General features: G+C 50.8%; 6 protein-coding genes across 6 annotated transcripts; 3 read left to right on the top strand and 3 right to left on the bottom strand.

Annotated features, from left to right (window-relative positions):
• Positions 1-1,372: 1,372 nt before the first annotated feature.
• J7T55_014690 (uncharacterized protein) lies at positions 1,373-4,972 on the top strand (the record flags this gene model as incomplete). The annotated part of the gene is made up of 5 exons (XM_053135002.1): positions 1,373-1,534; positions 1,615-1,659; positions 1,723-3,925; positions 3,981-4,735; positions 4,790-4,972. 5 exons carry the CDS (start codon positions 1,373-1,375, stop codon positions 4,970-4,972), a joined length of 3,348 nt encoding a protein of 1,115 aa, XP_052987323.1.
• Positions 4,973-7,262: 2,290 nt separating this feature from the next.
• J7T55_014691 (uncharacterized protein) lies at positions 7,263-9,992 on the top strand (the record flags this gene model as incomplete). The annotated part of the gene is made up of 1 exon (XM_053135003.1): positions 7,263-9,992. One exon carries the CDS (start codon positions 7,263-7,265, stop codon positions 9,990-9,992), a length of 2,730 nt encoding a protein of 909 aa, XP_052987324.1.
• A 633-nt stretch (positions 9,993-10,625) lies between these two features.
• J7T55_014692 (uncharacterized protein) lies at positions 10,626-11,117 on the top strand (the record flags this gene model as incomplete). The annotated part of the gene is made up of 1 exon (XM_053135004.1): positions 10,626-11,117. One exon carries the CDS (start codon positions 10,626-10,628, stop codon positions 11,115-11,117), a length of 492 nt encoding a protein of 163 aa, XP_052987325.1.
• A 480-nt stretch (positions 11,118-11,597) lies between these two features.
• J7T55_014693 (uncharacterized protein) lies at positions 11,598-12,866 on the bottom strand (the record flags this gene model as incomplete). Its single annotated transcript, XM_053135005.1, has 2 exons — positions 11,598-12,008; positions 12,075-12,866. The coding sequence occupies 2 exons, from the start codon at positions 12,864-12,866 to the stop codon at positions 11,598-11,600; spliced, it is 1,203 nt and encodes a 400-aa protein (XP_052987326.1).
• A 620-nt stretch (positions 12,867-13,486) lies between these two features.
• On the bottom strand, positions 13,487-15,709 carry J7T55_014694 (uncharacterized protein; the record flags this gene model as incomplete). The annotated part of the gene is made up of 2 exons (XM_053135006.1): positions 13,487-14,994; positions 15,154-15,709. 2 exons carry the CDS (start codon positions 15,707-15,709, stop codon positions 13,487-13,489), a joined length of 2,064 nt encoding a protein of 687 aa, XP_052987327.1.
• Positions 15,710-19,730: 4,021 nt separating this feature from the next.
• Positions 19,731-22,324, bottom strand: J7T55_014695 (uncharacterized protein; the record flags this gene model as incomplete). Its single annotated transcript, XM_053135008.1, has 6 exons — positions 19,731-19,884; positions 19,958-21,167; positions 21,240-21,279; positions 21,382-21,702; positions 21,790-21,955; positions 22,053-22,324. 6 exons carry the CDS (start codon positions 22,322-22,324, stop codon positions 19,731-19,733), a joined length of 2,163 nt encoding a protein of 720 aa, XP_052987328.1.
• Between the last annotated feature and the right edge of the window lie 17 nt (positions 22,325-22,341).

A 22,341-nucleotide genomic window follows, 5' to 3' on the forward strand; every position in this document is an offset into this window, starting at 1 on the left:
CCTTAAGTTTCCTTAAAAGCATAGTTAAAGGTATAATAATTAGGGTAACCCTTATAAAGGGTATACTAACTAGCGCTTTTACTAAATCCAAATTATTTAAAAATATTGCTTTTAAAATAATATATAGGTAATAAATTTGCAAATTAGATTATACTAATTAATTAGTTTTTTTTTAGAGTATTATAAGGTTTAGCTTTTATGGCGTTAAAAAAATCTGTTATAAAGATAAAAAGGAGTAAAGTTGGTGGTTGTAATGGAGGGAGAGAGAAGTTGGGTGGGTGTGGGTGGGTGTGGGTGGTGCGGGGAAGTTTGTGAGTGCGCTCTTTTTTGTCCCGACCGTGAGGGGGTAACAGCTACCAAAGGGGGGCACAGAGAGCTGAGAGGGGTTGGCCGGCGTCCAGGGCCAAGCAGCCGCTATGCCACGGTAGCTCCGTCCAACCTGGCAGGTCCTGGCTGCTTCATGTAGGTACTGGTGCTGTGCAAACGGCAAGTGTGACGTTGTTGTCCTGCTCGAGTCTTGGCGTACACCATCCGTCCCTCAGCTCTGGTCTCCGTTCCCAGAGCCACCTCCTTCCCTTCTGACTGTGTGTGCCTGTGCCTGTGCCTGTGCTTGTATCCTCCAAACCCACTCCTCGGCCCTGTGCGTTCCTCTCCGTCATCTAATCCACCCTCCCTCTCCTGCAACCCGTCCTTCCTTCTCGCACTGCCATGGCGAGACCTTGAGGCAATTGAAACATTCAAGCCCTACACGCCTTGATGGTCGGAGTCAGCGGCAGCCAGATTTGACGCAGATGCGGATGCACACGCAGACGCAGACGCAGACGCAGCCCCCAGCCTGCACCCACCCCCCGACCCAGAACCGTCCTATCTCGCTCTGTCTTTGCCTAAAACAGGTCAGATAGATGTCTTGAAATTGCCCAATCTATTGCTCCACTGCTTCCTTTGGTCTGTGCCACGACCTGCTGCTGAAGACACACAATTCGAAGCCATCAGGTAAGCAGGGCCTCAAGCCGTCATCCCCTGCCCACGCCTCAAGGCCACATCAGAACGCCCGTCACTGACAGCAACAGATATCATGCAGTAGAATCAAGAATCGTCCTCCTTTCCACCCTAGCTATCACATACGAACCAAGACTCTTGAGAGCATCACCTGTCTAGCCTCCTCACCGTCGGTTTCGAGATTAATACCGCAAACCCGAAGCTTCCCCCACCTTGACGTCAAGACCGTCTCTCCCTGGAGCTATCCCTGCACGCCACTTCCGACGAAGCCATCATACTACTACTACAGCACTTGCACCCTCGAGAGACGACGGAACACCCATTCCATCCTCCTCGAACGTAGCCGGCCCCCCGACTGTCACGCCTCTTGAATATGGTTAACATCATTCCACAACGGTTGAAATCATCATCACGCTTGAATAACGGCTCAGCCGCAAATAGTCGTAACGCCAGCCCAATGAGAAACAAAGGAGATTCAGCAAGCCCTGAGGGGCGGAGGGAGACGGGGTTGATGCTTAACACTGTAATTTTGAAGGTAATAATAACCATGTGTTTGACATGCAGCTGGCCTCCTGCCCACTTATACAATGGACACGTCTAACTAGTGTACACCAGGCACGAAATCTCGCTGCGGCAGATCGAAGTGGTACTTCTGACCCAGTAAGCCCATCTCTCTCCTCCACAGCAAACAGAGAAGAGCTAGCAGACTGACTTGGCTGGCAGTATCTTGTTGTAACCCTCGGCGAAAATAGACACCAAACCCACTCTGTGTCCAAAACCCTTAACCCACACTGGAACGAACAATGCGAGTTCCACGTGAATGAAACCCGGCACTTGCTCCTCGACATCATCTGTTGGGACAAGGACAGGTTTGGCAAGGACTATCTCGGAGAGTTCGATCTTGCCCTCGAGGAAATATTTGCGGACGGCCATTACGAGCAGGAACCAAAATGGTTCCCTCTGAAGAGCAAGAGGACAGGCAAGAAAGCTACCAAAGTCTCCGGCGAAGTCCTGTTGCAATTCACTCTCTACGACGCCGCGAACCCAAATGCGACCGACGTCGATATCGCTGCCAAGTTTAACGCTCTGGCCAAGTCTGCCCCTGAGGCCGACCCCACGTCTAAGAACCCGACACCCACCCGCACACCAGTCCTGGCTCCGACGAAGCCAAGCACCTCCCCGTCGCCGCCCATCAGCCGGCGGCCGACAGAGTATGGCAGCGATGACGATGACGCTGAGTATGACGTTTATGATGACGAGACGCCAGAGGAGGAAGACCCAACGAAGCCCGAGAGCGCCGAGAAACGCAAGCGGCGGCTCCGAATCAAGGGCTTGAAGCGCAAGAAGCGCGACAACCCGTATGAGTTTACCAATGGAGACCGCCAGGACGTCGTTGGAATCATCTTCCTCGAGGTTGTCAAAATCACCGATCTGCCTCCGGAATCAAATTTCACGAAGACCGGTTTCGACATGGATCCTTTCGTAGTCGCATCTTTGGGCAAGAAGACTTATCGTACCAAGGTCGTGCGACATAACTTGAACCCGGTCTACAACGAAAAGATGATTTTCAACGTGCTCGGGCATGAACAGACCTACTCTTTCGCCTTCACTGTCATCGATCGGGATCGCTACACCGGCAACGATTTCATTGCATCCACATCTCTTCCCCTCAAGGATCTTATGGAGACGGCCCCTAGTGCCGACCCAGAGACGGGTCTTTACAGGCTGAGGGAGCTACCGGAATATGTGCAACCAGACAGCTCGTCGCAAAAGTCCCGCTTCAAGAGACTGGGTATGTCAAGGTCAAATTCTCAGCAGAGCCTGGCGAAATCTGCGCGGCCCGCTCTTAGCAAGAATCCTTCACAAATGTCACAGGCGCCTACATCTGTACCAGGCGACGGGGCGCTGGACCCCACGCAGCTCTCTGTCCCCAACCCCGGGCTTTTGGCGCCTGTCGACCCCAATACTGTCGGAACCGGGGTAGAGGCGACTCAGGATGGCGAAGATCCTGACTTTGTGTTCTTCGAAGTGCCCCTGAAGATGAAAAATCTGGAGAAGTGGGAGGCAAAGCACAACCCAGTGCTCACTCTGAGGGCCAAATACATGCCCTACCCTGCCCTGCGGCAACAGTTCTGGAGATCTATGCTCAAGCAGTACGATACCGATGAGAATGGGAGCATCAGCAAGGTTGAGTTGACGACCATGCTGGACACTCTTGGCTCCACTCTGCGCGATTCTACCATTGACAGCTTCTTCAAACGCTTCCCACACGCTGCCAACAGCGGTGAAAGTGATCTTACAACCGACGAGGCGGTGATCTGCCTGGAGGATCAACTCCTGTCAAAATCGAAACCAAGCATGACTGATCGTCTGAAGGACAAATTGCCTGACTTCGCAAAGGGGCACACATCTGGAAAAGAGCCAGCTTCGGGTGAGGTAGTCCCTGGTCCCGAAACGGCACCTAGCAGTCAGATCTCCGCGTCTACCATTACGGTTCCCAAGTTTTCCACTGCGGGTGAGGAAGGCGAAGCTCTGGCCGAGAGAGACGATCTCAATGACCGCGGAGAAGAGCATGTGGTTGAGATTAGGGAATGCCCCATCTGCCACCAACCTCGTTTGAACAAGAGAACCGATTCGGACATCATCACTCATATAGCCACCTGCGCCAGCCAGGATTGGCGCCAGGTCAACAACATCGTGATGGCTGGGTTTGTGACCGCTAGCCAGGCGCAGCGGAAGTGGTACTCCAAGGTCATCACCAAGATTTCATATGGAGGTTACAAGCTGGGTGCCAATTCTGCCAACATCCTCGTGCAGGATCGCATAACAGGACAAATAAGTGAAGAAAAGATGAGCGTGTACGTCAGACTTGGCATCAGACTGCTCTACAAGGGGCTGAAATCGAACAACATGGAGAATAAGAGGAGTAAGTATCCCTTCATAGAAAAGGCACCAAGAGCCCTAGACTGACGTTGAACTAGTCCGCAAATTGCTCAAGAGTCTCAGCATCAAGCAGGGCAAGAAGTACGACGATCCGGCTTCAAAGGCAGAGATTGAGGGATTCATCGAATTCCACAAGCTCGACATGTCCGAAGTCCTCTTGCCCGTTGAGGAATTCAAGAACTTCAACGAGTTCTTCTACCGGGCGCTCAAGCCAGATGCTCGGCCATGTTCAGCGCCTGGAAACCCCCACATCATTGTGTCACCTGCCGACTGTCGCTCCGTGGTTTTCAACCGCGTCGACATTGCCACCAATGTGTGGATCAAGGGGCGCGAGTTCTCAGTCAAGAGACTGCTTGGCGACGCTTACCCAGAAGACGCAGTGCGATATGAGAACGGAGGTGCACTAGGCATTTTCCGCCTCGCGCCACAGGACTACCACCGCTTCCACATTCCCGTGGATGGAGTAATGGGCAAGCCCAAGACCATTGAAGGAGAGTACTACACTGTCAACCCCATGGCCATCCGATCCGCGCTGGATGTCTACGGCGAAAACGTCCGTGTCATCGTGCCAATCGACACCGTGGCCCACGGCCGGGTAATGGTCATCTGTGTGGGAGCCATGATGGTGGGCAGCACCGTGATCACCAGGCAAGAAGGCGAGCACGTCAAGAGGGCTGAAGAGCTTGGCTACTTCAAGTTCGGTGGCAGCACCATTGTGCTGCTCTTCGAGGAGGGCAAGATGGTGTTTGATGATGACTTGGTGGACAATTCGAACGGCGCCCTCGAGACCTTGGTAAGTCCTTGACTGCCCTATGTGCAAATTCTTGCCGAGCTAACATAAAAGCAGATCCGTGTCGGCATGTCCGTCGGCCATTCACCCAGCGAGTCTCAATGGGCACCCGACATGCGTAAGGACGAGAAAGACATAACGGAACAGGACAAGCGGGAGGCCAAGAGACGTATTCAAGGGAACTACCACCTAGAGGACGACAGCGACGAGTCACCCCCTGCTAGCCAAACCGCCGGGTAGGGCTCGGGCTAGGTGCTAGCTTGGTCATCCAATTGGGTTTGGCCTGACGCCTTGACGAAGTTGTGGAAGACGGCGAAAAGAAACATTGGTCGTCGGTCTGGGGTCAAGCGAGAGCATATGTGATTGCGCGATACACCGAACACGAGGTCTTGTTGACCGCTACTGGAAGGTGATGGTAGTCTTGTCTTGGTCTTGGTCTTGGTCTTGGCTCAACCTTTCCTCGGCCATGTTGACAGCAATCATGAATGTAAATGAATAAAGAAATATGTTGCATTCCTCTATATACAATATTGCATCATTGTAGAGCAAACACCCTATTCTGGTCAATCCGCCGCTGTCTGGCTCTTCCCACGTTTCAGAAGCCCTGGCCCTCGACCGGAAGGTGGGAGAGAAAGTGGATCTGATCCTGACACAGGCGCAGAGAGGCTGACAGGAAGTTCCCGAACCTAGTAGACGATGTCCGTTCCCCACGTGGGTGGAGATGCAGTCTTCAGCTGGGTCAGGCTGCTCCTGTCAGGCACGTACGTACCACGCATCACGCACTACAGAGGGGCGTCGACAACCGGCACTTTTGTCACTGGCATCACGAGCTGACTGAATCCGGGATGCTTGCGAGAGGGAGAGAGTGCATGTCTGAGTGAGTTTAGTTGCCGTGCAGTGCTATAAATTCTAGCGCGTCGTCTCTGCCGGAGCGGGATCTTGATGCTGCTTCTCCCGGAAGAGATATAAAAAGAAGCAACGGTTCATCTCAAAATTTTGTTAGTGCATGGATATCCCCACCTTGCCTAGCACTGGATACCTCTTCTCTCTCCACTCGCATGGGTGCCGTGTGGTCAACCATCAAAGCGCTGGGGTACAGCAGCTGGGACGGTGGGACGGTAGACGGTGGTGCCGCAGAGCGCACTAGCGCATAGGTCTCGGGTCGAGAATTCGTCATGTCCTCGGATATCTCCTCCGCAGCCTTGCCAGGAAGGATGACGAGCTCACTCAAGCGAAGGCAGACTGATGAAAAGTTGCTAGGGTTTCGAGGTCTAGTTCTTTCCGGGGTGTGATGTCTGATTCCTGCACCAATGTCTGCTCAACCTGGCGAATTTGCCAGTGTAGATGGGACAGGACATATTCTACGCACATGAGTCTCGGGGAAGAGAGATGAGACGGCAGCTACCTGGACACAAATAAGCCAAGGCACGGGCCGTAACTATACTGCACAGCACTCCCTTGCTTGGATGATATAGGTGAAAGAATCACTGGGGAAAGGGGGCCGATGAGGGGGTGTCGCAGTTAAGTAAGCTCATCGCCGCGGTGAGAAAGGGCCCTCATTCCAAAAAAGAACGTTTTTAGGTTCCGACTGACTCGACCATCAACAACAGACTTCCAGACCCCAACCGCTCCTAGGCTCCACGGCTCTTTCACCTTCACGGCACGTCCTTCGCCCTTCCTCTGGATACGAAAGGATCGGACACATTTGGGTTCGACAGCCTCGACCTCGGGATTTTCCTCGGGCTGAAGCCGACCGTATCACACAAGACGAAGTCGCCGCACGCAAGCTCAGCTTGGCGGCTTTTCGGCACCTCTCACGAGCGCCATGCAGGTGAGCCTCTGTGCCACGGCCGCGAAGGAGCGTCATGATGGGGCATGTCCGAAATTTCCATTACCAACAACAACTGCAGCACCGTGGCCCATGGCCCGTGGGTCCCCTTTCCCCCACCGTACCACGAGTCCCGGTGGCCTGTACGCTACTGCGGATACCCACTCCCCAGTCCTCAATGAGGCTGAGAAGATTGGGTTCACAAGAGGTTGACTCGGTGCCACAGACCTACCACGCGTCCCCTTAGTGGTGGGAGAGATCTTTTCCTTGCTGTTCCTGGGCATCGGACGAGGACGCGGGAAGAGGACGACAGCGCCACCCCTTGGTGAGTCCGTTGCTCCCATGTAATCCATGCCGTCGATCGCTAGGGCGTCCACCGAAACAGATCCTACTGGGTAGACGGCATAGCTTCCTCCCTCTTGCGTAATACTCGTGGGTGTGTGAGGCAAGACTCACATCTTTTCTTTTTTCCGTGCTTCCCGTTTCTTCAGTCACCTCTAGTCCATCTAGCTATGGGCAAGTAGTTCCTCGGGACTATAGACGTTCGTTCTCTTTTATGTCTCATATCGACCCATCCCTTCGATCAAGGTGAGCCTCTGGCTCTATTACATTCTTTACTACCCTTAGTCATTCATTCTTTGTATCGGCTTGTCAGCCCTTCACTGTTGGCCCCTTAGCCAACGTTCGATCGTTTAATTCAAAATGAGTGGAGGCATGAAGAGATCCGCATCGGTCAAGGTGCAGAAGGATGTGATCATCCCCCAGAGGTTGTTGTCGGTCTCAAGGAGAGGTGACGACTTCCCATCATTCTCGAACACGCCTCATATTCGCCACCGAAGACAGCCTTCTCGCATACATAATGGCTTCCTGCCTAGTGGGTCTCACCATCGACAGCATGAGGATCAAAACCAAGACCAGGACACGTATGGACCAGTCCAGCAGGTCCTCGATGAATACAGGCGACGGTCATTCCTGCCACCCTCGGACAAGAGGGTGTCATGGCAAGAGACTCAAGCATCAGGGCGGCCGAGGAAAACCAGTGACCCGGTGACGAATCACGACAGACGTTCTGTCCACCAATCCGTCTACCTGGAAAAGGCCGCAGACAAGGACGTCGAAGCTGGACTGCCACACCCGAACGACACAGAGGCCTTCCCTGAGTTCGACTCAAAGCCTATACCTCAGCATAGGTTCCCGCTTCAGGATCGCTCTTCCGATGCTATATCTTCTGTCTGGGGCGACGAGGATTCCTCAACATACAGCCCACAGGACGTGCCCAGGCGCAATAATACTGTACGGAGGGTCGTGGATGCTGTAGTACCGGACAAGGTACAAGAGACAGCACGAAATGTCATCGGTCGAGCACGCCGAAGTTCAATAGCTGAGGCATATGAAAAGGCCAAGGCCAGAGGTATCGAGCTGCAACGGAAGCGGTGGGTGGAGGTTCTCTTCGAAATCACTATCTACACGATATTGATCTGCTTCATCTATTTCGTGTTGATCGGCATGCCTCTCTGGAAGGGAGCAGTGTATTGGATGTATTGGTTAATATCGACAAAATTTGTCGTCGCTGGGGGATGGTCCATCACCATCGCTATTGCAGCATTTTACTCGTTTGCTCCTCTCCTCATCTTTTTCGAAAGGGAGCCACCAGTCCTCGAACTTCCGGATGATTTTGACCGGACCGCCTTGCCTGGCGTCGCTAACACGGCCCTTCTCATTCCCTGTTACAAGTCTGCGGGCCTGATAGGGGCCACCCTCACCGCAGCCCTGAAAGTCTTCCCACCTTCACATATCTTCGTCATCGCCAACGGCAACTCCGAGACACCTCTCGACAACACTGAGGAGGTCTGCATTCCCTATGGTGTCAATCACATCTGGTCTCCTGTCGGCTCCAAGATTGTGGCCCAGTTCGTGGGATGCTACGCCGCCAAGGGCTTCAAGAACGTCCTGCTCATCGACGACGACTGCGCGCTACCGCCAAACTTCCCCATCGTGTCCGAGCGCCTCACAGAAAAGGTACGGTCGATCGGCTACACCATCAAGAGTGTCGGGCCGAATTCTTCCAAGGGCACATACTGCCAACAGGCCCAGGACCTAGAGTACAAGATCTCGGGTCTTCAGCGCGCCCTGGCCGGCAAGATGGGCAGCGCGACCTTCCCGCACGGCGCGATCTCGCTCTGGGATCGCAAGTTCCTCATCAAGACGTTCCACGACCACCCTGGGTTCTCCGTCTCCGAAGACTGGTTCTTTGGCCACAGCTGCCGCCGACTTGGCGGTAGGATCAAGATGTGCACATCCGTCTTCGTCGAGACTGAGACCCCGCCGGCTGTGTTCTTCAGCAGCGGTGGCAGCCGCGGCGGGTTTGGCGAGATGACTGTCTTCAAACAGCGGTTCATGCGATGGAATTTCTTCTTCGTCAACGGCATGTACTACAACATGCACTACATCCTCACGAGCTGGAAGCTCGGCTGGTGGGAGATTGGCGCCAAGATCTTTGTTTTCCAAGAGGTCTACGAGACGCTGTTGTACCTCTTCACTCCTTTCATCCTGCCCATTTCCTTCCTTGTCGCACCCGCGTTCTGCGGGTATCTGCTTGCCGGCACTGTGGTGCTCTACCTCGCGAACGTGGTCATTTTCAACGAAGTTCATCTCCGAATGAGGAACGAGCGCATCGGTTGGGACGTGCTGTTGCTATACTACATGCCCTACAAACTCGTCCTGACACTGGTCAACGTCGCCAGTTGCTACTGGAGTCTGTACAAGTACGCGCGCTACTTCGCAAAGAGGCACCCCAAGGTCATTGAGGACGAGAAAGCCGTTGAGGTTGTCCTTCGCCTGGAGGAGACGACCCCTGTCACGAACCAAAACGCCATCTACGAGGACGAGGTGGAAGGCGGGAGGCGCATGAGTGTCGCTGTCGTAGGCGCCCAGACGAACGCGAGGGCGAGCAAGAGGGTGAGCGCTCGGTTTTCATACATCAGCGGCAGCGGCGAAGACACCATCTCCTTCAGCAGCCCGTACAGCCCGAGCACGAGCGCTACTTCGCCTCTACCCACGCCCCCAAGCCCAATCTCCCCTGCACCCTCGTCCCGCAACCCATTTGAGCCCCTTTCGCCGGGGTATGGGCCCAGTAAGAGGGCTTCGCACGGTCCTTACCTGGTCCCGTCGTCTGCGTCGGGCGCGACGAGCCCTTACGGCCGACACTCACCCACCCTCGGCTACCACGGCTCGCCTGTGCCCAGCCCCGGCAGCTCTGACGGCCACCGGAGCCCGGCGCCGCCGCCCGATGCGATGATGCAGCCGCCTCAGATGGTTCACGTCTCTGGTGCCAAGACGGTCCAATTCGATACGTCGCTGAATGAGAAGGCCGGGCCCAGCTCGATCTACGCGAGGCGACGGAACAGTAGTATATCCCAGAATATGATATAGAGCGGCTTGGTGTTATGGCAGCATGACTTCAGCGTGGACATTTGTTTTGTTACTTTGGACATCGTACATTCACATATACATATGGCGCGTGGGAGGCTATAAAAAATCGGGCTTTACAGCGAACTTTCCTTTTCAACTGTGTTTTTACTTACTTTCTCTTGTACATATACATATTTGTTAGACTAGAGACCTGGGATAGACCCGGGCATGACGTTCTGTCTGATGTCTGCCATGCAGCAAAGATAATGTTAACAATAGTAACATGTCAACTAAGAACTTAAAACGAATGGAGAGCCTCAGCAGCATTACAAAAGAGCCAGTTTGCATCGAACAAATGACAAGCTACGCCATCTGCCTGTTGTATTGTCAAAGGAAAAGTCCTTTGAATCTCTTTTGTCTTTTCATTCTTTGTTCAATATGTGATGCGGGCTACCGCTTGATTTTGCCAGACTAGAAATAATCTTGTCGGAACTGATTATCTCGAGATTTCTTCTGAAATATGAGTACGCTCATATTGGACTACGTAAGACAGTACAGCCTTTCGCTTCACTGCACAAATATCACTACCTGGCGAGATTTTTGATATACATTCTCATCTACCGAGGCTTTTTGAATACAGTCAGATCAGCTGCCATGGCTTCTCAGACCCAACAAACCCTCATCATCTCTGCCTGGCCCTGTGCTGGCAAGACTACATTCGCGCAAACATGGACGGGGCACACTGTGGTTGACCTCGACTCGTCGGGTTACGACCTCAAGAGCCCAGCTGGGACAATCAAATACATCGACGATATCCAGGACACAGCGCGAGGCTCATCGGGTGCCATCGTTCTAGTCAGCTCTCACGGGGAAGTGCGCCAGCTTCTGAAGCAAAGGAGCCTGAAATACGTGGCAGTCTCTATTCAAGAGCTCGAGGACTGGAAGGAGCGCCAGAAGGGGCGGGTGAGGGATGAAAATGATCTCGCGCAGCTGGGCCTTCTGAAGAAGGGGATAGCGGAGTGGGATAGCTGGAAGCAAAGTCAGGCTGGTGAGGAGTCTCACGTTGTCCTCAAGCGGCAACAGTATTTGGGAAGCCCTGATGTTATTGCAGAGATTTTGAAATTGGGCGGAGTAAAATCATCGTAGTTTCAAATTAGGGCTGTTTAATTAAGTTTGATCGCACACACTCAATGATTTTGTGAGAGTGAAACAAACTCACATTTCTCACGCTTCGGCCAATGGAAAATTTCAAGGGGACTAATTCAACACGGCATAATGTACTTGAGTTCTCACCCGATTCAGCGAAATCCTTTTATCTGGAAGTATTCATGAGAAGAGAAGAAATGGGATTCAGACTATCTTCTATTCAATGTTCCTGGCTTAAGTGATAAACACAACGCTGAGTTATCCGCTCTTTGAGTATCTCCCTCGTTCGAGGTGCTAGCTAGATTTTTTGGAATCAAATTCAAGAAGACTATGGTATCGCAAAATAGAGTATATGAGGAGACATTCATACGTCCTATCATAATGACGAGGGCGATGCGTACTTGGTCATTAAGAGTAGATATATTTGCGAACTAGAGAATGGACTCGCAAAGCCTTAACACGCATGAGCTACACCTTAGCTCATGATCGAATGGTCGAAAGTACAGACCTCGGAGCTGGTTCTGTGGGCGGCGGCGCAGGATCAGTGCCATTGTCAAGCGAGCGAAGGCCTTCGCATTGGGGCTGACCACGGAAGATTTGTGCCAGGATACGGTGATGTATATGGATCTTTATATAGCCATAGTGCTCCACGATCTGGAACCATCGTTCGATCTTGTCACCGATCCTGTCGGAATATAGTTGAGCGTCCTCTTCAGGTTGCTGAGGGTGTTTGTCGAGCCACAATTCTGACAAACTGTTGTCAGACGGCATGCCTACTCTCATGATGAATGTCACAGGCAGGTTGATGTTGTACCACGCTGGTAGAGTTCCATTTGTCGCCAGTTTGTAGAACATGTCCAAAAAGTATGCGCCAATGCGTTTGCTTGAATACTGGACATTGAAAAGTTAGCTTCTGATCTCCCGAAGGTTTCGGATGGTTCACGTATCAAGACTCACCTCAAAACCAGTTGTTGCATTCTTATGTTTGATCCATATCATGTCAATGAAGACGAGCTCCGTCCCAGTATCGCTCAAGGCATCCTGGAAGGTCTCATTTTCGACAGCTTTCCACTGACCAGTTTCATCGTACAACAACCTAAGCGTTTCTTTGAATGGTCTGGAAACATCGTCTGGGCTTCCCAAGTCGCCACTCAACCATTCCTCAACCCACGGTTGAGGGTTTCCCTCGAATTGCCGCTGCCTGGGCGGCTTGGAGAGACGCCAGCTTGTGATGTAACCAATGTGGTGTTCCTCCCGATCATCCCCATCAAGTTTGCAGAAGAGGTCCGCGTAGTATCCCAGACGAGTGCGGTTGCCCTGCGGGTCAGTGTGTACTTGAAGAGACGCTCGTAGCCGTGCCCCTATGCCGGCCTTTTCCAGATGCACGTCCCTTGTCCCTCTTGCTCCGGCGAGCACCGTGGAATTTATGCGCGCACTTGCCCTGCGGGTGACCTGTCCGGGAGCAAAGCGACTCTCATCCCCATCATCATCCCCATTTCCATCGCTGTCGTCATCGTCATCGTCATCTCCGTCGCTGTCGCCGTCTCCGCCTGATCGGGGAGGTGGCGGCGGAGGCGTTCGGGGCGATTGAGCCGGTGCACCAACTGGCCCACGACAATCGGGAGGACAGTTACATGAATTGAGGGAGTTCAATATCCTTTGCAGGGCCCGCATTCTTGCCAACTGGTGGCGCCTTGGGTTGTTGAGTTGGGCAGCCGGCGCGGCCGCCTGGGCCCCGCGGCCGGTCATGGCGGGAGGCGTTCACGAGATATCTGCTCTTGTGATTTCAAGGAGAATACATTCACCGATCGGCTGTCAATTTTTGTTTGAGGCTCAAAAATCCATACATATGACACATAAACCGATGCTGGTGAGACTACATAAGGGAAATGTTCGGCACTTCCGGACAGCGTCTGTTCTGATGTTTGTAATGGCTGAAATGTGAATTACTTTCTAGGCAGGCCGTTTCCCATACCTTTCGGTACTCTTCTGAGTCGCTGATACCATTGAAAGGCTGAGTACTTAAATGTAGAGGTTCATAATCTGGAGGCAGTCGCCGAATACGGTAAAACAAAGAAAAGTCGACATTGAGGCTTGCGAAATATAATTGAAGAACCGCTTTTGAGTCATCTTAGAAACCCTTTGTGTTTTCTTGTGTCTGCCGTTTTCAGAATTCAACTTTTGAATAATATGCTTGGTCTACGCAAAAATGTTGACCTGAATTTTCATAACTTCTATCGCAGACCTTTTACAAATGCAGACAGCTACTTTGGACAGACAGGACTTCTTTGCCCAATTCAAGCCGTTCTAATTCCCGTGTCAATTAATAACCCTTTCTAAGTATTTCTGGGTTAAAGACTTTTTTCAAATCACTGGAGGAGAATTTGGTCCTCAACCAGCCCCAGCTCGGCCATCATCTCGAAGGCTTTTCCGTCCATGAAACCGTGAACGTAAGCTGTTCCTATCAATTCGTACATCTTCTTGCCTTCATACGCACCTTGTGGGCGCAAAATCAAGGGCACTTTAGCTCCCTCTACAGAGGCGATGACGTCTCCTGCTTTTGCATTTTGGATCATGGTGTAGAGCCCGTTTTCGGTGACAGCAAATGTCCAGAATTCGTAGTTCCGCCTCCACATGCGTCTCATCGACTGAGGAAGCTGGTCCCAATGTTGGGTTAGGTCCTCATCCTCTAGACTGCCGCTACGGCCTTGACTCCTGTCAAACCTGTCTTGCTCAATCGTGTACTGAAGGATGGCTTTGAATGCAGCATCACCAGCCAGGACCTCGTCATTGGTGAGGCGTGTGATGGGATAGGCCGCGCAGTCCATCAACAACGTGCGCCAGTAAGCACGAAATGCGGCCTCTCCGGTTCCTTTATATTGCTCCTTCTTATCTGTGATCTCAGTCTTGATTTCAGACTCTGCCAACCAATTCTGAGGCGCAAACTCGTTGTCGTGGTTCCAAAGCGCTCTGGTGCCTTCCAAGACGACGTCGCATTTTACGCGGCCCAGGATAAGAGCTTGTAGTTGCAAGAACCTATTATCCACAACTTTGCAAGGCACATAAATATTAGGCTTTCCGGCTTTGTAAATTTCTCGTTGGGAGAACAGGATCTGCAAGTGCTCATTGTAAACAACCTCTCGGGAGAAGTCTAGCACCCAAGTTGGCAGTCCTGACACACCCCTCCCAAGTCTGGAATGAGTGAGTGCGTTGCTAGTTGTCCAGGTTGTTTGGCAAAGTATGTCGAGGTTCCTGGCGTCTTCGATGAGAGACAATGTAGCTTCTTGAAAAACCTGTGCGGGCGATTTCTTGTAGTCAACCACAATACTATGCTGGTCCGTTGCTAGCCCCAACAGACCATAGATTCGATCTCTTGGATCCGTAGCACGGTTGGATTGGAAACGTGCCAGCACATCTAAAAGCTTCGACTTGTGGCCCGCTTCCATGATTCGTCGCTGATGGTCTACCTTCTGTGACCCGCCGAAATGGCTCTCGAGGGCCTTTGCCTTGTCTCCGTGGCCATACAAGGCATGGAATGCGTCGGCGTAGGGTTTCTCCCCCAGGAATCCCGTCACAACTTCCCAGTCCAACTGATAGGGGCCAGCAACCAAGACGACGTGGGGCGCGTGAGAGAGCTCCTGCATGGTCCAGACTCGTGCCCAAATGGGCGCGTCATGAAAGGCGGTTGAAAGAAGCCATGATTGCTCGGAACTCAAAAGAAACTCGTCCAGCTTGTCCACAAGCCTGGTTCTGCCAGGAATGTCGAGCTCGCTTTCTATTTCGGGCTCTTCGTAGACGAAGCGTTTTTGCTTTGTATTTAATATCATCCTATCCAGGGTCGTCGCATCTTTCACATTAATCTTCTTCATGAGTTCCACTTTGATGAAATTAGTCAACTTTTCTCATTGCTGTGTATCAAACAAGAGGGTTCAAATGACGTCGCAGAGCAAATTGCGCGCCTACATCTCTAACGCTCCGAGTCTGATTGAATTGTCACGCAGAAAGAAAGATAGCGCTTCGTTGAAATGGAACTTACTTGCTTTTCCGATTGTTTCCATTTCCTGGTGAATAGTCTCGAGCTGCTTCTCCTTGCTCGGATGCGACACTGAGCTTTCTCCGTCCCTTCCGGTCTCTGGGGGCTCCAACGTACACTTGTAGCTCAGCATCCAGGCAAGGTCCATTTTGCAATTTGCATAAATGTCTCGCATCAACCGGACCTGTTGGCCACGTTCGATGGGGTCGCTCTGGTTGATACAGATTGCGTCCACCCAGAGCGTTCGCGTACAAGAAGGAAGACGCAGGTAACGCAGGGCCATTTCGAGGTTCCGAGTGGTCGGTTGCGATTCGCCACTCAGCAGGATCTCTCCAACAAATTCCGGAGCTCCCCACACGTAGGATAAAGACTCATAGCCATCGCTCTCACTGTATAAAGGACGGTGTGAGAGTTCGCATTCAATTGGAGCGTTGAAATCCTGTGAAGGAAGAAGCTTCACTACCCTAATCTCAGGGGTTTTGGGATTGAGAGGAGCATAGAGACGGCTATGGGTCACGGCTTGCTGTTGCATCTTGTGGCTCAGGGACTGCACAGACATTTTGAGAGTTGTGCGATTGATGTTATAATTGATGTTCAAAAATGATGACTTGAAGCAACCGAGGTGGTGCGAAGGATAAACACTTAAGAAGGATTCTGAGGCTGAGTGCATAGTGGCAGTGTGTCTGAAATCCTTTCCCAACACATTTTATGCCCTACCGAACATGCAAAGGTTCCGCTTCGATACGGCACACTTGATCAGGGCCCATTCATCATTGTCAGGTCGTGCAAGTGTCAACTCTTACGACTCCACAGCGACAGAAAGAAGATGGGCAGATGAATACAACAACTTCTGTTATAGCACCCACCCACTTAATGGGATTACAGGTAGGCTGCTAACCCCCCCCCCCCCACCTGCTTACATACACATCAGCCCGATATGTGGCTCCGATTATAGTGATGGCGGTGAAAGAGACAGCCATACGGGGAGAGAAATACAGAATTTGTTGATTGAACTCAAGGTGTAGGTACCATAGCGAAGGCTAATTTTGGCTTCGCCACCAGGACATGTCAGGACAAAGAAGCGCGAAGACAGCTGTGTCTCTCATGATTGGAAGGAAATAGTCAGCAACTTTGATGTTCTAGCACTTAAATTCATAAATAGTACGCCTTGGTCTCTCGGACCACTTTGAAAAAAAAACAGAACTCAAAATACGAGCCAAAGAGACCATGAGCGGCTTGGCACGGTTTTAATGGTGCAGTATTCCCGGGAAAGTTTCAATTTGAGCGTGGTAGCGAACGAGGCAAGAAGCACGCGGACTCTGAAGAAGCTTCAGCCCGTGAGCCCGGACCATGAAGAGAGGCTTGATCCAAAGGACTGCATTGATGTGAGCGTGGATGAAATGTGTCTAATTATGATTAAGGCTCTCCTCAGTTAGACACCGGTGAGATAGAGCCGTAAGACTCCGTGGCAGGTTCACCCGAGTAAGTTGTCTGAGATGATGAGCCGTGATTATAATTGGGTGGCACTGCATTTGCCGTCGCGGTGCCCGGGGATCTAATCGGGCGCGCCATCTGTGGTTGATCTTCACTCGGCTGTGAAAAAGTTCTGGGTCGACGATCGGTCTCCCACAAGTATTGGTGAACAAGACCCGTGCCATTAAAGTCTGTGGATTCGAGATCAGGCTTCCCTGGTGGCTTGTCCTGAGAGTTGTTCGGGCTTGTCATTGTGTTTGGCGGCTCTGCGGTATTCAACGCCTGTTTTCTATGCCTTTTATCCCATAATTCTGTGGTAGTTTTAGTATCCAACCCTTTTTGTCCCTTTCAGAAGGTAGTATGCTTACCATTGACAGTCTGAGCGGCGGTAAATACAGTCAACAATGTAAGTAGAATGGGTACCTCTTGCCCAAAGGAAGTCGCGTTGTCCTCAGGGCCTAAGCTCGTGGAGTCGGATTTCAGCCAGCCGGAATGTCTAACCCAGCTTCTCAATTTCATGATAAAGTCTGCTGATATGATTGCAGTCACTGAACCAAGAGCTACACCAAAGAGCATATAAATAGTATGCAGCCATTTGAAGAATTTCTCGTGGCGCTTGTGACTCTTCTCATCCTCTAATTCGAAGTCCCAACTCGAACAGCAAAGAGGAATGAAAGCCCTACCGATCGCGATCCAGATTCCATATTTCCTGAAGATATGGTAAAAGCGCCGCACGTAGGTGACAAGCAGGGCAAACAGGTACCACAGCAGCATGACTAGATAAAAGTTCCAGCCTTGTATATGATTGCCGGGACTGCTCTGGAAAAGTGCGCTTTTGAGGGCTGGTAAGTTATTGAGAGACTCCTGTAAGGTCTTCGAAAGGTGACCATTTTCCTGGTAGCAAGCGGCAGGTAGAAACAAGGAGCCATCATTTGTTTGAGTCAGAGGTGGTATAGCCGTTGGGAATTTTGCTTGACTACCTGCATCTTGATTCGAGAGTATTAGGCCCGTGACCAGTACAATCCCGAAAATGAGAATTACTCTCAAAGTGCTTTGCCAAAGATTGCGCCAATAGTTGCGAACGATCGACAGTGACAACAGGTGCGTTGCACACGTTAGAAGCAGCATGTTGGCAATCACATTGTAGTGATAAGCGGTTACGGAACATCCGTTCCAATACCGAAGTGATATCGCGAAAGCACCCCCGGTAAAGACTTGTTGGTCGCTGCAAGACAGGACTAAAGTCTCACATATCTCGGTCAAACTGAATTGTTGTCGACTAAGATTATGGTTCTGAGAGTCAGCAATGATGGAGAGAGGCACAAGAAAAGGAGTACGTGGCTTACGTTGAAGTTGAAGGGAGGTTGTGACGAAGTTTCCACATCCTCCACACAACATCAATAAAGCTTAGAGCAAGAGCGAATGAGGTCACCGAAATAAATACAGATATGATCTGAGAGCATATCAGTAACTAGTAGCACGACTAGTAGGTGGGACACTGACCCCAACACCAGCAACGTCAGGGTCACCAGGGACTGCACCCTTGGGATAGTCTCCAGCGAATAATGTGTTATTTTCCTTTGTTGCGTTGAAGTTGCCATCGCAAGTGATATTCAAGCCATAATGGGATTCACATCTCAACACCGAGACGTAAGACCCCATCTTCGTCACTTGAGCTTCAGCTGAGCACTCGCCAGAAGGTTTAAAGCACGATAAGACGTAGGCAGGGCTTCGGAGTTTCGAACAAGGTGTACGTAATCGCAGACAACCGGAGAAACAACTGTCGAATCAATCACAAACAAGTGAGATATTTATTTAAATGGAACGAAAGACGCCACGCCCATGTGAATTATAGCGCATGCGCCCAGTGATACCAGCGGCGCAATGATTTACTGTAGCTCTGACTCTCAACACCTGTGATATGCTGGAGACTTAGGGATTCAGTAAATCTAATTCTAGTCGCTAGTCGCATGTACAACGGCAGTCTATATCGACGGATTCACAAATAGAATTTCCCGGGTTTGTGCCTGGACGGTCTGATGTTTGCTGCCTAGGATGGTTATAAGCGCTAAGATGCTAATCGTCGGTTAGTGAGCGAAGCACTGCTGGAGTTTGCTGCCCTCCTGGACGACCCAACTACATACAGCCGCTTTTGTGCCTGCAAACACAAGCATACGGCAGTCAACTCTCAAACATCCATGTGGGACAATGGCTCAGCCCATCGCCTGCTCGACTGAGGCGCCGCGAACCTGAGGGCTGAACAAACAAACACGGGCAGTTTCCGACACGACGGCGGTACTCACATGTTACACAGGTACATAACTGGGTGTTGTTCATAGTTCAAAATCGTACAGTTGCATGTCCAGTGCTTCAATACAGCTGGGGAAGAATGAGGCACGGTGACATCCGTATCAGAGTATTTTCCCGAAACCGCCATAATTATAACTTTATTCCAGGAATAGCTACTTTGTCTGTCACACAAAGTCTTTACAGGCCCTTGTTTAAGCAAACTGTGCCAGGATATTGCAAACAACATGTTATCGGCAAGTGCAGTGAAACTCTTGCACGAATACGATCCAATATTTGAAGCTGGTGTACGTTTCGGTGACGATGCTGCATAGCTTGATAGCTTGTAGCGAATCCGATGGTGGACTAAAACAACAAATCAGAGCTAGAATATACATGATAGAGTGGAGCTGCACAGGATTCTCATTTTCTTCGCGATTCTCCGGTCGGTCATTAAAACTTGGTAGGAAAAAACAGATTGCGGGAAGCATCTGTCACGAAAACCTTGCCTGAGTATTCAAGTTTCCCGCACATCAGGGCTTCTCGCTCTGATGTTCAGCTTCTAGACGATGAGGCACAAACAAGACAATGTCGAGGCATAGAGTTTGTCCAGTAGAGTAACTACATCTTTGGGACTCGCACGGAACTTTCGTACGATACATAAGGATGAGTGCGATGTCGAATACTCAAATGGTGGGCTTTTGCACAGGATGAAACATTGCATGGATTTGAAATATAATGATCAACGGACTGACCCGTTCTGTGATTTTTGAATCACGTAGAGTAAAAAATATGACCTCCGGGGAAAACATTTAAGCTAATTAATTAGATTGAAAGAGATTCATGACATTTGAACCACCGCAAAATTGCTTGGGATTTCCACGGCAAGCCATCAACTCGTAGTTGCTACAGTTCACCAATTCGCCCTGATTCACGATCTCGTTGTCACAGTAACATTGTGTGGAGTACTCCAGACTGTCTCTTCACTACGTCAGCTGTCTTCCACGACTCGCAGCAATTCTGGCAAAGGAAAACTCGAACTACTCACCCAGCATATCGATAGCCTTTCATGTGGCAAAACGCTACGCATTTGTCTTCTGTCATGTCATCCGAGTAAGACGAGGCGGCAGCTAAAGAGCGTAGGCCTTTACTGGATTGGGAATCCGTCAAACAACCAATGGCTTGATAGCTGCCGATGTTTGGGCTAAATGCCGAGTTTGCTGTGTAATTGGGATTGTAGTACAGCGAGAGCAAACCAGCGCCTCCACATATCTGGGAATCTTTTCCCGAGCACTGCATATTGCATGACGTGCTTGGAGGGTTCGAAGTTTCAGACAATATCTTGCTGGATGGCATGAGTGTGTTCCCAACAAAACATTCAGAACCGAATTCCACTCCGAAGTATTTGTAGCCCGCGCCACTGTTGCCTGTCTGGGCAAAGGCAGCACACGCATCGACAGTCATACCTGAAGCAGAGGTGGAAGCTCCTTGCAGTGAGCGTGAAGAGGATGTGTCGGAGGCGCAGCCGATATAACTGTTTGGGTATGGCTGCGATGATGCCTGGCCAAACAAAGGATCTGTGTTATTGTAGATGGAGATGAAAGCATAGCCACCACAAACTTCCTGAGTGCCGTTGTCTCTCGCGATCGTTGCGCTGCAGAGCCAAGTACACTGATCAAATCCAGCAATGAGGTGATTAGTGTTCGCGGAGTTGGAAATCATATTGTCACAATAGCACTCGGTGCTGTACTCGACACCGGATAGTCTATACCCAAGCGTATTGCAGTACGCTTGACATGTCGAGACGTCCATGGCCCCCATGGAGGTGCGTTTGCCGTCGAGGGCCCGCCGACCACCAGTCGTATCGTTGAAACATCCGAGGTATTCTTGCTGCGAGCCGGGTGGGTAGAAAGTACCAATTGATGGCCGAACTGTGTACTGGGCCACCGAGTTCACCGTGGGAGTTATATAAGGCGGGGTCACAGACGAAGGGCAGGTCGAATCCCCGGGTTTCGCATTTAAGGGGCCTTCTGTAACCCTATTGCATCCAGGAAGTTTCGCTAACAAGCCCAAGACGGTCTCGTTGACAGGGGACTTCCTCAGTGGGCAATTGCTACTGTAGCCGTCTGTATCGCTTTCCTGTAGGTATGGGCAGGAACTAATGAGGCCCGAATTATCCGTTGCTAGACAATTCGCCATCGCAAGTGCTTGCACTGTTGAGTTCCAACCGTTGATAAAATCACCGTGATAACCATATCCTGGTAGTATGCTGTCAGCAGGCTTCCTTTTTGATCCTTGGAACGAGCAATAGTATCGTGTACGATGCCTACCTGTTGAATCGCCGTTGGAAAAAACGAATCGACCATTTGTCTGGAATATGTTAACAATCTTTCTTGCGGTCCTACGCCAGGGCTACTAGAGAATTATGCGGAGCGTGGCTTGATAGTAGTGATAGGAGAAACTTGTACATACTATGTCTCCCGGTATTGAGTCGACACTATATAGGGTCTCTAGGAAGATGTGGGGCAATTGGTGAGGGTGGCTCTCGGGACACACTCCATTGTCGATTTGGTTCATATGAGTAACATGTGAGCCATCAACTTTGTAAAGGTCGACGCCGTTCCAACATGTTGGAAAATGGATTTGAGCCCGGAGGCCATTGATACAGTCGAATGGTGTCCAGGAAGTGTTATTTAGGCCATTCTCTTCTGGTAAGGCTCTGTTGGCTCCTAAGCAGGCGAAACTGATGGCCTCGGCGACAAGACGTGGTGGATTGCTCTTGTCACCCCAGGTCTATTCCGATCTTGAAGTCAGGCTGAATCCGTTCTTTCTCAGAGCACTGCAAGCATGGAATTGCCAAAATCTGTGCTGTGGACTTACATAGGTGTTGGTATCCAAGCTCCTAGCTGAAGTAGTGCCACTAATCATTTTGAACCCTTCAGGGAAAGGAATAGTCTTTCCAACATTTGGGCCGCGACCAAGATAGTAGACAACAGATCCAGACTGGTGAACATCGTGGAAGGAACCATCGGCATATTGGTAATATCTGAATTTGGATAGTCAGTCTGATCTGTATACAAAAACGAGAGGCGAATCTAACAAATCTGTCAAGACGGCCTTATCGCTCAATCCTAAGCACGTACAATATGGGAGCCCAGTAAGCTGACTTGTCCGCTTGAATTTCGCAAGAGGTGCAGGCGCTATTTATCAAACTCTCGTAGGAGCTGTCGATGCCAATGTTGCTTGCACCAACAATTGTGTGGCTGTGAGAACTTAGCCCTCCAGGATTGACTATAGGGTCGATGCGAGCATTCATGATTGTAGAACAACCCATTCTCCAGAACGCGCTGACTCCACAGGGCAGGAGACCCAGCTGGAGTACTATCACAGCGCCGATCTCTAATGAACACTTCATCTTGGGACGTGGATTTT

The sequence above is a fragment of the Diaporthe amygdali genome (genome assembly GCF_026229845.1).
Source record: "Diaporthe amygdali strain CAA958 chromosome Unknown NODE_50_length_292117_cov_63_955086, whole genome shotgun sequence".
Lineage (NCBI taxonomy): Eukaryota > Fungi > Ascomycota > Sordariomycetes > Diaporthales > Diaporthaceae > Diaporthe > Diaporthe amygdali.